Raw genomic sequence first — 14,736 nt, 5'->3', positions numbered from 1 at the left:
AAGCATTAAAACAAAGCTGGAATTATTTGCTTCCAGCAATGGTAGTAGTCATGTTAAGTTGCCCCTCTTTGGCTAGATTGTCCGATTTTTTTTTAGGCCTGTTTTGTCTATTTTTGTCACATTAGAAAGGTTTAATTGCTAAAACAACAACAACAACAAAAAACTGTGTGGTTGTAGAAAAAAATGAATTGTTACGTTGTTCTTTGAGATCAGTAAGACTTCTCTGTATTTACTTTTTCAGACATTATTTTGAACTCAGTCTCAGTCGCAGAGATTTCTTCAACATTAATCTTCTAATGTTTCCTTTCCAGCAAGGAAGGAGACAATATATTCTTGGAATATTGAAGTACTTTTGAAGTAACTCCTATGTATTCTCCCCTCTTCGATTTGTTTAGGTATTTAGGGCTTGCTTTAAAACATATTTACGTAGAAATATCAGTAATACAATAGTAACGTGATACTGTGTATTTCTTAAGCATATGCTAGGAAGGGCATTAGTTAGGTGTCCAAAAAACAGCCAACAAAACAAATCAGCTCTCAAAATTGTGAAGTAGGGAATATTTTAGAATTATTTTTGAAACCTCTTTCAGAACTGTTTTTAGACCCCATGGTAATTTGTTACCTAAGTTCGTACTAGTTTAGGCACTACACATACAGTTGGCATGTTTCCTTTTGAAAGGTAATAATCTATTTATAATAAAAGCCTGGATATTTCAATCTTGGAATTCCTCTTTAAAACTTGAATCAGTTTTACTATTGCTTTTTAAAATGTTACCAATTTATATTTGCTTTTTTAAAATGTTACCAATTTATATTTGCTTTTTATATCAATTCTGTACTTCTTGTTTTGTTTTAGGTATTTAAACCATGTCAGAGCTGCCTCTCCACAGGACCTTGCTGGGGGCTATACTTCTTCTCTTGCTTGTCACAGAGCACTACAGGATGCATTCAGTGGGCTTTTCTGGCAACCCAGTTAACCATTTATAAGATTTAGACCTTGGAGCTGAACCAGGGAACTAGCGAAAGTAAAGCAGACTTGTAAAGTTATAGCTATATGCAGCTGCACAACACAGTTCTACCACTAGCAGCTGTGTTAAAGTATATAAAGAGATTTCAGACTAAGATGAGTAATATAAGGAATATGTATTTGTGAAAAAGATTTTTTACTTATATTTTTCAGAGGATTTGACACAATAAGCCTCATCTGATGGAAGAGAGGAATAAATAATTCACCTATATGTGTTTGAGGTTGACAGACTTATAAAATCTTTTTAAAAAATAAAGCTAGAATTTATATTAAGTTCTGTGGTTTTTCTCTTATTACAGTGTTTTACTTGAACACATTTTAAATACCATTTTGATTACAACATTTACTGTTAATATCCGTCTATTATTTCTTCTCATAAAATGTTCCCCTTTTTCCTAATATCTTGTTACTACTAGTCCAGACAAGTGGATATATTTCCTTTGACCAAGTTATGGCAAGAAAAACCTGACCCATGATAATGTCATTCCCTCAATGCTAAGGACTCAATGCCAGTTTTAAGCGGTGGAAAGTGAGGCAAACTTTGATCAAGGTGTTATAGTTCCCAGCTGTGAGCCACACTCAGGCTAAAACAGAGCCCAGCATTAACCTACTTTAATGACACATTCGAAGAAGTAAGTTAATAAAATTTAATACTTAAATGATACCTTTAACCTCCAATGTAAGCTCGCTTTATGATGAATCCTTGGAGACTGGAGAAGGTACATTTTTAGTAGAATTTCCCTATGTATAAATTGTATACTGATACAGTTTTTTGTTGAAACTTCAAAGGCTTTTATTACCAGGGTTTTGCTTAAAAAGTTTAGATTTGAAAAGGATGATTATTTGCAGCATCTTAACCTTGTATGAGTTTGTTACGTAGACCATTGGATATGGGATATAGTTTCTTAAGGAAATTAAGGGATTTTCTATCAAATCTCTATTACAACAGATGTTAGTTTTATAGATAGAAACTTATGTGAAACAGAAATTGTGGTTTCATTAGCATGGACTATCCATATGTAACAACTCCCTCTTATTTTACTAAGCAGGTATTAATTAATTTTAGGAATACATCTTCATCTTTATTGTACTTCTACTATCTTTGATAAATGAGAAAACCAAGGCATCAAATAATAGACTAGACAAAGATCATATACACAAGTTAGTAAAAAGCCAGAATTAGAATACAGGGTTTTTTCTTGTTTTGTTTTTTTAAACTGAAGTCCAGTTCCATCTACACTCTACCAGACTGCATATCCTATTCCTTTATCTGTTAGGTATTCCCCAACTGAGGATTAGTGTTTTTAAGTACAATCTGCAAATCTGTTCAAAGAATAGTTAGAACATTGAATGTACAGTTAAAGCTTTGCAGCAGCCAACTGCAAAAGTAAGGAATCCAATCTTTTGAAAAGAAACACTACTGCTTCTCATACCTTTTATAAATGTATTTAAAAATAATGAATTAATTAATAAAACATATCAAGGTTTTAAGACTTGTTTTGAGCCTACCTTATTGTGGAAATTGCATGCACCTGGTTTGGCAAATAAATTCCAAAACCTTTATACATTTGTAAATATTTTGCACTTGCTATTGCTGTACTTTTTTCAATAGGCCAAATTTAGAAGTGAACTGACCTTATTTGATCAAAGGGAATGGTGAAAAATAACCTAGTGACAATTCACTGAGGTTTAGTGAATTCACTGAATTTACTAAGCAACAGAAATATTCTAAATTAAGGTGCTTATCCCCTACCCTCTGAGTGATTTACTCTCAAGAGACAAAGGCTGTACATGTCTTTCATCTACATGAATTAAGTCTTCAAGTATTTTATGAGTACAGAAGTAACAGTTAACAACTACTATATTACCTGTGTCCCAGGCACTGTGCTTCATGCTTTCTTTATTACCTAATCCTCAGAACAGTTCTATTATTTTCCCCATTTTAACAGATGGGGAAGCTGAGACAGAGGTTAGGTGAGTTGCCAACAGTCATATAACTTAAAAATAGCAGAGCTAAGATTTGAACTGAGGCAGCCAGACTCCAGAATCCATGCTCTAGAGATGACTGTCAAACAACAGCTGTGCTAAAGCTAGTCCTGGGTAGTTGAACTTCATAAGACTTCCAGGAAGTTCTACAGATCAAGTATCTAGATCTTTTATGGGATATAAATGACATCAACTAAATGAACTTGTTGATGTCCTAAGAGAAGTTCTGACAAATTCATGCTGTAGAAAATGATTTTACTAACTATACTTCCTTTTAAGCAGATATTAATGGTACAGAATGCATTTACATCATAGTTAGTAGGCACGATTACTTAGTATTCCTTAATTTGATTCAATTAATATTTCACCTACTCTTCTCTTAGAAGCTATCTTTAGGCTGTCAACAGGTTGTCAGGTAATTATTTTAAAATCCAATTAAGGTGGCAGAAAACTTGTCAAAAAGTTAACAAAATTAAAAATTGTATCTAAGAAGCTTTCTAGCTTTCTAGCTGTCATTTTCTAGTAGATTCATCAGGAACTCATTTACTTGGTATCACATCTGAAAGTTTAGGGTGGACCTAGATTTAAATAAAGGATAATCACATATTCACTTATCCACTCTGAAGGAAAAGGGGGAAGTTAAAATGTTAATTGATACACTTAGGGATTCTGTTTCCTTTACAATTACATATTGCATATTTTGTCCAGAGTAACTAAAGGGAGACAAGACTCTTACCACTTTACATGTATGAATAAGAACATCATTTGTACACATACTTTATAACCTAGGATATCAATGTACTATACTTGGATTGAGTTTCAAAACAATTTGAATGTAGTTCCTTTAAGTAAGGAATGAGGGCTCCAGTTTATTACATCCCTATACTGCTTACCATTTATCGCCTTCATTTGTTACGTGACCTGCCAGACTTCTGAAGGCATTTGAATTTGTAATTAATTATCTAGATTAGGGTTCTTAAACATTTTCTGTAGGGCCAGATAGTAAATATTTTAGGCTTTGCAATGGTAACAAGCAAAATCAAGGAGATTACTTACAGAACGAGGTAAAGCAAATTGCCCTATTTTTTTTTTCCAAACTGTATCCAGCTTTATTAACGATACTTTCCATAAACAATCATGGTATTTCAGGCAGCACAGGGCAGACAATCATTAACAGTATATAACTTTCAAACTCCTTTCTTCAATGGACTACCAAAAAGCAGAAAGCCACTAGAAAACCCAATGAAATCTTCATCTGATGCTCTGAACAGGGACAGTTTAGAGTGAGGGTTGACATTTCACATTTAGAATGTTGTTTAACAACTTTTCACAAGCTGGACCTTTCAGGAAGTGAAAGAAAATGGCGGAAGTTATCTGAAGAGCCACAATCTAGAAATGGAACCACTTCTCTTTTGACAGGTGCCATCTCAGTGGCATCACTGGGAAAGTCCAGATTGCCTGACACTGGTAACCAATGATTGGGAGTCAGGTCCCAACAGATGTCTGGGCTTAAGGGAGTTAAGTCTGTGCTGAAAGATGGAAAGGGAGAAGAGGACATAAAAATGAATTTCTTTTTCCATACCACAAGGCTTTTGTGCCAAGGTGGCCATGTGTGTCAAAGGGAATCCCTCCTAGGAGCCAAGAGGAAGTCTCTCAAAACTAGAAGGGAAAGGTGTTTTCCCCACATCAATCCAGATTTGGAGGCATTCTATTAGTGACATATGCCCCTTCCCCCAAAAAACAACAATGAATTGTTCTGTGTGCTAACAACATAGCTTAACAACAACAACAAAAAAAAGGAAAGCAAAATTCTGCATTTTTACAAAACTGACAAAAAATAGTATTAAACTGTACAGTCACCAGTATGCAGTTATAAAAAATGCACACACTTCACTTGGCATCTCCAGCACCTTCAGTTTTCTGTGCCTGGTCTGTTTTGGTATCTCCATTTTTCTGCAGTTATTCCTCTCCTTGCCAGCATCAGCTTTTCCCTTTTTCCCTTTGGGTACCTTCTCTCCCTTCTTTGCAGGGGCCTTTTTAGGCTTGGGCTCTGGCTTTGGAGGAGCAGGTTTAGCAGACAACCTCGCAGATCTTCTCTGTGGTTTGTCCTTCACCTTGGCTTTATCTCCTTTAGCATCCCCTTCAGCCTTTCTCTTGGACATGGTGGCGGTGGCGATGGCAGTGGCGGGACGTAGGTGCTGGGTGCTGGATGCAGCGGCACGCAGGGTTTGGTTGGATGGGGGTCGTTCTTGCCTCTTCTTCACATTGCTCCTACACTTTTTTAATTGACAAAATTCAAAATATAGTCCAATTTTTTGTAATGCCTTTTTTGGTGAGAATAGCATTGCCTTTAATTAGGGTTCTAAGTAAATGTTCCCTGTGATCAAAATCAGTTGTAAATGATTGCCTGTTAAGGGTTATCATTAACCATCATTAACCATTAATACTAATGGTAATGAGATTTTGCATATTTTACCTTTAGAAATATCTTCTCATACAGATAGGTATTGCCAAATACTGCTATCAATCCAGGGGCACATGAAATTAATTGAGCATATTCATCAGTTTTGAAATTTGCCTTTTAGCGTGCCATTATTTTAATCACTTCTTACTGAAAATTAGATTGCATAACCTCAATTGCAGTTATATAGATTTTGAAAAGGAGAAATTTTCTTTGCACTTGCACCAAGGTCCCTAAAAATGCTGAACTCAGAAAATATATTTGCTACAATTTGTGAGAATGGAAATCTTGCTTCTTGTTTTATCTTCTGATAGCATGACAAATGTGTAAATATACTGTGCTTCAAATATTGTCAAAATGACTGTACCATAGTATATTTCATATTAAAGTTGTTTTGCCTTGTGTTTTAGGCCATTCTTGCATTGCTGTAAAGAAATACCTGATACTGGGTAATTTTTAAGAGTTGTAATTGGTTCTGCAGGCTATAGGAAGCACAGCACTGGCATCTGCTTCTGGGGAGGCCCCAGGAAGCTTTTACTCATGGTAGAAGGCAAAACAGGGGCAGGCACTTCACATGGCAAAAGCAGGAGCAAGAGTGTGGGGGCACGGGCCACATACTTTTAAACAACCGGCTCATGAGAACTCATTATCATGAGGACACCACCAAGGGGATGGTGCTAAACCATTCATGAGGGCCACAGATAGGGACTCACACCTGTAACCCTAATGCTGTGGGAAGCCAATATGGGAAGATCTCAAGCTTAGGAGTTCAAGGCTACATTGAGCTGTGACTGTCTTTGCACTCCAGCCTGGGCAACAGAGCAAGACCTTGTCTCTAAGTAAAAATAAAAATAGATTCAAAAAACCATCTAGAATCATTTTCTAAGTGACTAAGTTGCTTTCAATGTCCTTAACTCTTTGAGCAACTGTTCTTGCCAAAGGCCAGTAGTCTTTATCAAGTTTATTTTCTCTGGACACATTACTTCAGCTGCTGCATCCAAACACAACTAATTTACCATGAATAAATGGCTTTCCTTGCTTGGCTAACAAATGATTCACTTGGAGACTTACTTTGGTTGCAGCCTCATTTTCATGTTGTGAAGAAAGTCTGCTTTGATATTTCCATTTTAAATTTTCTAATTTTTCTGACAGTTGCTTGCCTATGAGTTGGGAATACTGTGATGAGTGGTTTGTCTGGTAATGTCAACAGTTATTTTATTCTTTTAGCATAGCTATAGATGCTTTGTCATCTAATTCAACATCAAAATAATTTACACCCTACTATATTTTAAAAATACAACAAAATCCACTTGGAACATGGTATGTTCCAATCAAACTTTATATGAACTCTGAAACTCTTAATATCATACAATTTTTTTTTTTTTTTTTAGATGGAGTCTCACTCTGTCACCCAGAGTTGAGTACAATGGCATGGTTTCAGCTCAATGCAAACTCTGCCTCCCAGGTTCAAGTGATTCTCCTGCCTGAGCCTCCCGGGTAGCTGGGACTTATAGGTGCATGCCACCACACCTGGCTAAGTTTTTGTATTTTTAGTAGAGACAGGGTTTCACTATGTTGGCCGGGCTGGTCTCAAACTCCTAACCTTGTGATCCACCCACCTCAGCCTCCCAAAGTGCTGGGATTACAGGCATGAGCCACTGCGAACGGCACAATTCAATTTTTTAAATTGATACATAGTAGATATCATACAATTTTCACATATCACAAAATGTTCTTTTATTTTTCAACCAATGGAAAATATAAGAACATTATTAGGTCACAGGCCATATGAACACGGGCGGTGGATAAGATTTGGCCTGCAGGATGTAGTTTGCCTGCCCTGTTCTAAATAACTTCATTTTTTATTACTTTTATGGTGATAATTGGTAGTAAAGGAGCAGTAATATAAAGGACAACCAGAAAGTGGTGTTAGTGCCTTCCTAGTCAGTATTCAATTACCCTGCTTTCGTAAATGATTTTCCCTGAAAGAAAATATTTAATCATATTTATCTAATAAAAATTATATATAATTTAGATTATAAAATAATTACATGTTATAATTTAGATAACAGGGAATGTGTCTGGTAGACTTATTTTAGTTAAAGTTTAATTCGTAATCCTCAATTTATAAAATAAGGCAAAGTACAAGGGTTCAATAGTAAAAACTGAACACTAAAATTTTATTTAATAATACAAATTATATTTTGCTACATGTAAGTCTGGTAGGGAGATGGAGAAAACATTTCCAATTAAGTGTTTGAAGCAAGTTGTGTTTTTTCATCTGAAAAGGCTTCAGCTGTCCTCTGCCTTTTAAGAGGCGGATCTTCGCAATTCTCTGTAACAAATCCAGAAAACCTATTTTAGGTAAGATATTAACTGTTGAAGATGCTCTTAAAAAACAAACAATATAGGCATTTTTAAGATGTTTAAGCTAGTCAACTTAGGACATGAAATAACATTCTCGCAGATTTACTATTTTAATGAAAGAGCTTTCTATTAGACTGAACTAATACTGTACTAAAATTTGTTTAACAAGGAGGAACTAGTCACAATTGAATGGCAAGGTTTACATTTAATTTTCCAGAAACTGCTCACCTGGATTTCTGGTCTGGTTCTTGTAGAGTACAGCAGCAGGAATCTGAAAGGTGATGCACAGCATTTCCTTGTTTGGGGCCACATTTCTTACCAGGTGAACTGAACTGCATGCCTCCAGGGAAATGCCTAACACAGCTCCAGCTCTTTGACGAACATCCTCAGTAGGGTTAGCATCTTTAGAAAAGCTGTAACAGTGCACTATGGGAAGGATTTCACTGCTGCATGGCTGCTCATCTAAAAGTGATTTGAAAGCACTAAGAAACTCTATAGCTTTTGCTGGCAAGTTCATGACAATGTGCACAGAGGGTTTTCTTTCTTTTGACAGACTCAGCAGCTGCATTAACTCTTCTTTGATGGGTCCTTGGAGGAAGTCTTTCCCATCCAAGTTGAAGACTTTCACCTTTTGGTCCACTTTATTTAATTTACAATTGTGCAACAGCCACTTATGGGATTCAGGATTGAGATCATTGGCAAATACAGTGCAGTTTTTCTTTGCTACTGGAATGGCAAAGGGCCCAACCCCAGCAAAAACATCAAACAGGACATCCCCAGGCTTGAGAAGTTCTGTGATACGGCTGTGTTCTGTAGAGAGACGAGGATTCCAATAGACTTTCGAAAAATCAAACTCATAGGTGTAGTTGTTTTCTCGAACCTGAAGAAAGGTGTTATGCTTTTGGTTAATCTCCTTGGTCCTAAATCCTAACCATTGATATTGGATAGGTGTGTATACACACAGACAAACACATACACATTTAAATTTACTACTATGAGAGCCAACAACAGTGCATTTAAAGGCATTTTTAAAGGTGTTTATGCTATTTCTAGAGCCATTTGATACACTGCATTAGACTTATTGGTGAGAAAAAAATAATCTCTTCAAAGCCAAATGTCTCTCCATCTCAATCCTAAAGGGCCATGGCTATAAATTAGTTACCAAATGATATGAGCAATTTTTCAGACCGGCCAACTAACTGGCTTAATTATACTCACTTATGTCACCAGATAGACAAGACCTACAGTTTTGAAACAACACACCACCACCCATATCTTCATGGTGGGTAGCCAAGTTGCAGATAGTACTTTTATGCAGCAAACAAGCAACCCTCCTTATTTAGTTTTGTGTTTGTAAAAGGGAGCCAGGCTAGATGTGTCACTGAATTTTGAGGTATTTTACTATGTTTTTAGATACCTACAAAAACTTTGCAAATTTTGTCTCTAAATTAGAGCCAGTGTATAGAATGAATCATTCCCAGATTCTCTTTCCTTTCCCAAATTTGAGTTTTCATGGGTAAACCAAATATATACAGTGAAGCTAAGTCTTGAACAAAAGACTTTGTAACATTTCTTTTGGGTCTACTGTAGTAGACACCTTAAAAAACAGAAAATAAAACTGAAGTTACAGTCATGCAGTATGACCTCAGCCATCATCTTAAACTCCTTAATTTATGGATAAAGAATCAAAGGCCAGAAAATTCCTAAGTTCTATAAATCTGATAGATACATCTTCCATCATCTGCTTTCCAGGACCTTAATTCCCAATTTGTATGTGTTTTTTTTTTTTCCTCCTCCCAACCATAACAGATGCTTCTGGCAAATTACTAAGGTTACAGAGGTAGAAATGTTTCTGCAAATTTCTGCCAACCAGAAGTCTGAGTATAACCTAGAAGGTTTAAATATATTTCGAGAACTGTTTTATACATACTGCTCTATAACTTGCTTTTTGTCACATATTGCTGTCAATTGTCCATTGTCAGCCTATCAATAGACAACTTATTTTAACAAATATGGAGCTCAAAAAACTTTAATGATGGAAATATTCCATTGTATCACTATATAAGAATTTAACCAATTCTTCTGAAAAGGCTTTATCAATGTTATTCCATCAACAGCATTCATAAGGGCTCACATTCTCACAGACTCGTGTTGTAAGTATTTTAAATCTTTGTCATCTACTCTGATTCTAAACATAATCCTGATATACACCTTACTTGGAGATAATAAAACATACCTTTGTCATCATGTTCTGTTCTCCAGATAGCACTTCCATTTGGAAATTTCGGTACGTATTGTCAATACTGTTTATTTTATTTACTGCTGAGGTGATTCCTGGATTTTTGTCAATCATAACCTCGCCTAAAAGAAAAAATGAATCCATAAATACTGCCTATTGGTTGCAAAATAAAAGCTAAAATTGTTAATATGAAACAGAAATGAGTTGTATTTCTTTTGGCTGATAAAAACTGCACCTACAATGTAATGTGGCATGCAATTTAAAAAATTCAACAGATGACTAAATTTAATATTTGACAGTCGCCAACATACACACACACAATGTTGGGTACATTTTTAAAGAAAACATTTTGAGTTTGGGTCTATCTAATATTTTTCCATGTTTTACTAAATCTTTTCAAACGAACCAATAAACAAGGAACCAAAAAGGTAGATCACAGGGAACTGGGGAAGAATGGAAAGAGATGTAAGGACCCTGGCAACAAATGGCCTCAGAAAACAGTAAAACATCTGCCAGTTCCACTGGCCTCAGGCCAAATGTCTGTTTTACTGATGGTCTGGAACAAATGCCCCCACTTTAGAAATATATGACAGCAAAACAATGTTTCCAAAAAAAGGAACATAGATCCTTCAGAATCCTATCTAAATTAAATGTTCATTTATTTCAGAGCAGAAAAGCTACAGAGCTGGCATACTGATGGCGTTCTGATGAATATATTTTTTTAGTTAGCACTTTAAAAAGTTATAAAAATCCATATGCTATCTTATTGCATAAGATAACTTGATTTGTAAGTCAGCACACAATACCCAATTACACAATATCCTGAATTACAACCAGCATTTGTCCAATTTCTGATTATCAGATGCTTATTTTTGAATATATCAATAAACGAATTTAATCATTGTTCTTTCCCTTTCTGCTTCACGTATTTGAATTCAGCTTTTTAGGTACAGAATTTAGTTTGAAATGAGGAATGAAATTTATAAATTAAAAAAAAAACTATTCTGAAGGTCGATAGTAAAAGCTTTAAAATTACTACTGTATGAAAATGTTTCACTTTTAATGTATGAATGCCTCTATGAAATAAAGTTTATAAAATAGGAATGCCAGAGGGATGTTTGAATTAAGGTAGGCAGTGACTCATAGGAAAGCCTAGACTTGACATTTGTACCCAGTCACAATTACAAGGATCTGCTTAAGGATTTATGTTACCAGTATCCATTATCACCCCCTTCATCAATAAAAACAGAAGAAATGCATAATAGGACAGTATGGTGTCTGACATACAGAAGAGGCTCAAATAGTTGAATCAATGTAAACATCTTGCACTTTTGGCTATAAAGTACCCAAATTTATGCAACCTAGTATTTAACAGCCCTGAAGGTCTAAGAAGTATTGTGTACCAAAAAGAACTTTGCTCAATGTAGCTGCCAAAGCATGTGATTCAAGTTTAATCTACACTGATGTATACACAAAAGCCTGGACCAGTATTTGGAATTTGCTATGACTCTAAAGACGATATTCCAAAATGACCCTGAAAAGAGGGTATGTAGCTCAAGATCTAGCTTACAGTTAACATGATAAAATGTTCTATCTCTGTAACCTGGCATTTAAAAAAAAATTTTTTTTTTTTTGAGACAGTCTCACTGTCTTCAGGCTGGAGCACAGTGGCACGATCTTGGCTCATTGCAACCTCCGACTCCCTAAGGGATTTTCCTGCCTCAGCCTCCGAAATAGCTGGGACTGCAGGCACATGCCACCACACCCAGCTAATTTTTTGTATTTTTAGTAGAGACGGGGTTTCACCATGTTGGTCAAGATGGTCTCGATCTCCTGACCTCGTGATTCGTCCGCCTTGGCCTCCCAAAGGGCTGGGATTATAGGTGTGAGCCACCATGCCAGGCCCAAAAAAATAATTCTTAAAGCTAAAATTAAAAATTTGCAAATTCTCTTCAAATTCATGAATATTACTATGACACACATACCAATTAAATGTTTGAAAGGCAGCTGATGATCTCGAAGGTTCAGGTGTGCAATATGTCCAACTCTGCTAAACCCTGAAGTTACATCTTGACCTTCAGGAAGCACAGCTCTCAAGATCTCTTCTGACTTAAAGTTTTCGTATGTTAGTTGCAAATTATATTCAGAGATCTGTGGATTGACATTTAACTGCTCTAAAACACTGAGTTCTGCTTTCTCAAAGGAATCATGAGTAAACATTTTATAGGGATCCAACATGATTAGTCTACTTTCTTTATCTTCTGGATCTTCAATTACACGTTTTATACCTGGGCGCTGCAATGCTGCTCTTTTAAGGGATGGCATCAATTTACTGACTACTTCTTTCCTCACTTTAAGCACTGGAATGCTGACTGTCTTTTTAAAAGCTGTTCTATCAAGTTTTGTCATGCCTCGGACATCAGAGGGTGGTGAAAACAATTCAGAGTCTCTCTCATGTGTTTCTATTTCTGGCATGGTTGAGAATATTTTTCTTTGACCCAATAAGAGAATACCAGGTGCTTTTGAAAGCGTCTGTGTCAGGGATGTCCAAGCTAATGGAATTAATGATTTTGATTCAGTTATGCTATGGCTTTCCAGTTTCAGAAGTCTTCTTGAGAATCCAAATGGCCTCCATAAGATCCTTAAAAAAAAAAGAAAAAAAAAAATTCACACACAACAGCTTTTGAGAATAAAAATCTAAATTCTACTATCTCAAATAACCTGCTAAATGCTGACAAATAAAACGTTTAGTGGTGTGTGTGAAGTATACCATCTTTTCCAGAAAAAGGTGACTTTTTCAGGAAGTCATATTAGTGGTAGATAATAGTGGTATATGTTAAATTTACACCTTCAACTCACCTGCTGCTTAGCGATCCATCAGCCATACTCAATGATCCTCTCCACCCACAATTTTCTAGATAATACATTTGGGATTGGAAGGCTGAAGTATGAGTTAAGCGGTCATCTCTAAATGAAATAGTCATTATATATGACCATTACTAGTGGCGATATTTATTAGGATAGTCTCGTGGGTGGGTGCTTATTGTGTCAGATGCCTAAATGCTTTATGCACATTATCAGTTTTGGGAGGTGTGCAGTATTGCACCCTCATTTTGTAAATGAGTAAACTAAAGCTCAGAAGTAAGGTAACCCACCCAAAGTCTCCCAGCTGGTAAGTGGCTAAGCATGGATTAAAACCTAGTTTTGACTGACTTCGGTGCTTGTGTTCTTAATATATTGCTCTGTTGTTTGTTTTCGATGCTTTACTGCCACATGTCCTGCCTTTAACTAGAGGTTTCTGAATTCTGCGGACGAGAGTTTTGCTGGGTGTTAGATGCACAGAATCAGTTATTCACTGTCTTTTAAAATACCAACGAATTTACTTTTAAAGGAAAAGGACCCTGTTCCAGAATCCTGTAAAGCAACTTAATTTACGCTGTCAGAGTTCAAATTGGGTCTAGCAGCTAACCAGCTGGGTGACTCTGGATAAATTACTATGAGTCTCGGTTTTCCCATCAATAAAATGTGGCGAAGGGCTTTTGAACCTTTCCTTACTATCCAGTAACTCTGACCTAAGGTCAACACCTGGGCTGGTGGGTGACCTCGCGACGTTTCCGTGTCCAAGCAGTACGAGGCGGAGAGCAGCCCCAGGCGGACTGGTACCTCCCTTGGATCATTAGTCCCTACCGCGGCGGCCACCTTACCAAAGCACCATTCCAATACCTCGCGTCGCTCTGCAGCTGGATCCACGAGCCGACCCCTCACCTCCCGCTCCGGTACCGCTCGGAGGTGGGTCGCGGCTGGACTGGCGGGCCTTCGATGACATCATCACTGTTCGCCGTAGGGAGGGCAAGCGTCTTTTCCTTCCCGGACCTGGTGAGGTACGGAAAGCCGGAAGGGCCGGGCTCATAGCTCCGCCTCTGGCGCGACCGACGACCGGAGAGCAGAGCTGGGGTAGAGGCTCGCAGATGGACCTGGTAGTGAGCTGGAGAGCAGCATGGAGGCGTCCTGGGGGAGCTTCAACGCTGAGCAGGGCTGGTATGTCTCTGCCCAGCAGCCTGAAGAAGCGGAGGCCGAAGAGTTGAGTCCGTTGCTAAGCAACGTAAGTGGGCTCTGTTCGCTTCCAGCTACTGACGCCCTCCGGCTTCCCTTAAGTGCCTGCCAAATAAGACCCAGAAAAGAAGTAGGACCGTAGCGGGACAGGGGAGATGCTGGAGCCTGAACCCTGGGGAATGGGGTCTGAAGGCAGCCGCCGAGATTCAGATGAAATTGGTGCAGTTATGAATGTGATAGCAGCCTAGCATAAAAGATGAAAAGCCTCAGGTGGAAGAGATGCAGTGTTGAGTGGAAGCTGCGAACATGATGGGATGAACGTCCCTAGGATTATGTACTCACTGCTGTTAGTGTCTTTGTCACCTTCTTTACTCCACCAGTCTCGTGAGATCTTTGCAAGAGTCCCAGGATTTTCCTTTTGCTACTTAGTTATGGTGGAGTAATAAACATTTTAATACTGAAATTCTTAGCGTTAGAATGGAAGTGACTTGGTAGTAAGTCCATAGCACGTTCCTGACCCTAAAGCCTGTGCAGTGGGCACTTCGCTTTTTAACTCAAGTCCTAGACACTGTTCCCAGGACTTTGTTCCCAATGCTGTTTGTG

General features: G+C 37.4%; 3 protein-coding genes across 8 annotated transcripts in view; 2 read left to right on the top strand and 1 right to left on the bottom strand.

The window, feature by feature from the left end:
• Positions 1-1,300, top strand: part of MNAT1 (MNAT1 component of CDK activating kinase) — a 224,023-nt gene extending 222,723 nt beyond the window's left edge. Inside the window, exon 9 of one of the 2 annotated variants that reach the window (XR_004259113.1) lies at positions 857-935. Coding sequence is in view for 1 of the 2 variants with exons in the window: in XM_032245937.1 (XP_032101828.1) it covers positions 857-977 (121 nt within the window). In the remaining variant the exon portion in view is untranslated. Of the gene's footprint in view, positions 1-856 lie in introns of both variants that reach the window. The other variant, XM_032245937.1, reaches the window with a different exon arrangement.
• Positions 1,301-4,106: 2,806 nt separating this feature from the next.
• On the bottom strand, positions 4,107-14,004 carry TRMT5 (tRNA methyltransferase 5). 2 transcript variants are annotated; one of them, XM_032245931.1, is made up of 6 exons: positions 13,785-14,004; positions 12,066-12,721; positions 10,078-10,202; positions 8,070-8,721; positions 7,094-7,809; positions 6,857-6,958 (listed from the first exon to the last, which is right to left on the bottom strand). In XM_032245931.1, exons 1-5 carry the CDS (start codon positions 13,988-13,990, stop codon positions 7,724-7,726), a joined length of 1,725 nt encoding a protein of 574 aa, XP_032101822.1. In that variant the 5' UTR covers positions 13,991-14,004; the 3' UTR covers positions 6,857-6,958; positions 7,094-7,723. The 2 variants fall into 2 exon arrangements, with proteins under 2 accessions (XP_032101823.1, XP_032101822.1); XM_032245932.1 differs by lacking the exons at positions 6,857-6,958; positions 7,094-7,809 and adding an exon at positions 4,107-5,289.
• SLC38A6 (solute carrier family 38 member 6) overlaps positions 13,935-14,736 on the top strand; it is a 63,428-nt gene continuing 62,626 nt past the window's right edge. Inside the window, exon 1 of one of the 4 annotated variants that reach the window (XM_032245933.1) lies at positions 13,935-14,182. In XM_032245933.1, coding sequence (XP_032101824.1) covers positions 14,078-14,182 — 105 coding nt within the window. In that variant the 5' untranslated portion in view covers positions 13,935-14,077. Of the gene's footprint in view, positions 14,183-14,242; positions 14,480-14,736 lie in introns of those variants that run through there. The other 3 variants (XM_032245934.1, XM_032245936.1, XM_032245935.1) reach the window with 3 other exon arrangements.

This window comes from Sapajus apella, unplaced genomic scaffold (genome assembly GCF_009761245.1).
Source record: "Sapajus apella isolate SASKATOON/1434 unplaced genomic scaffold, GSC_monkey_1.0 scaffold59, whole genome shotgun sequence".
NCBI lineage: Eukaryota > Metazoa > Chordata > Mammalia > Primates > Cebidae > Sapajus > Sapajus apella.
Note: the sequence above shows the minus strand (reverse complement) of the source record. Positions and strands in the feature narration are given on the sequence as shown.

Bases quoted from the DNA above. Each gene is read 5' to 3' on its own strand.
- TRMT5 (XM_032245931.1), bottom strand. From the start codon at position 13,990: ATGAGCCCGGCCCTTCCGGCTTTCCGTACCTCACCAGGTCCGGGAAGG. The intron at 8,722-10,077 runs GTATGTTTTATT...ACCTTTCTTCAG, and splicing joins AACAGAACATGATGACAAAG to GTTCGAGAAAACAACTACAC. The intron at 7,810-8,069 runs GTGAGCAGTTTC...GATTTGTTACAG, and splicing joins GAACCAGACCAGAAATCCAG to AGAATTGCGAAGATCCGCCT.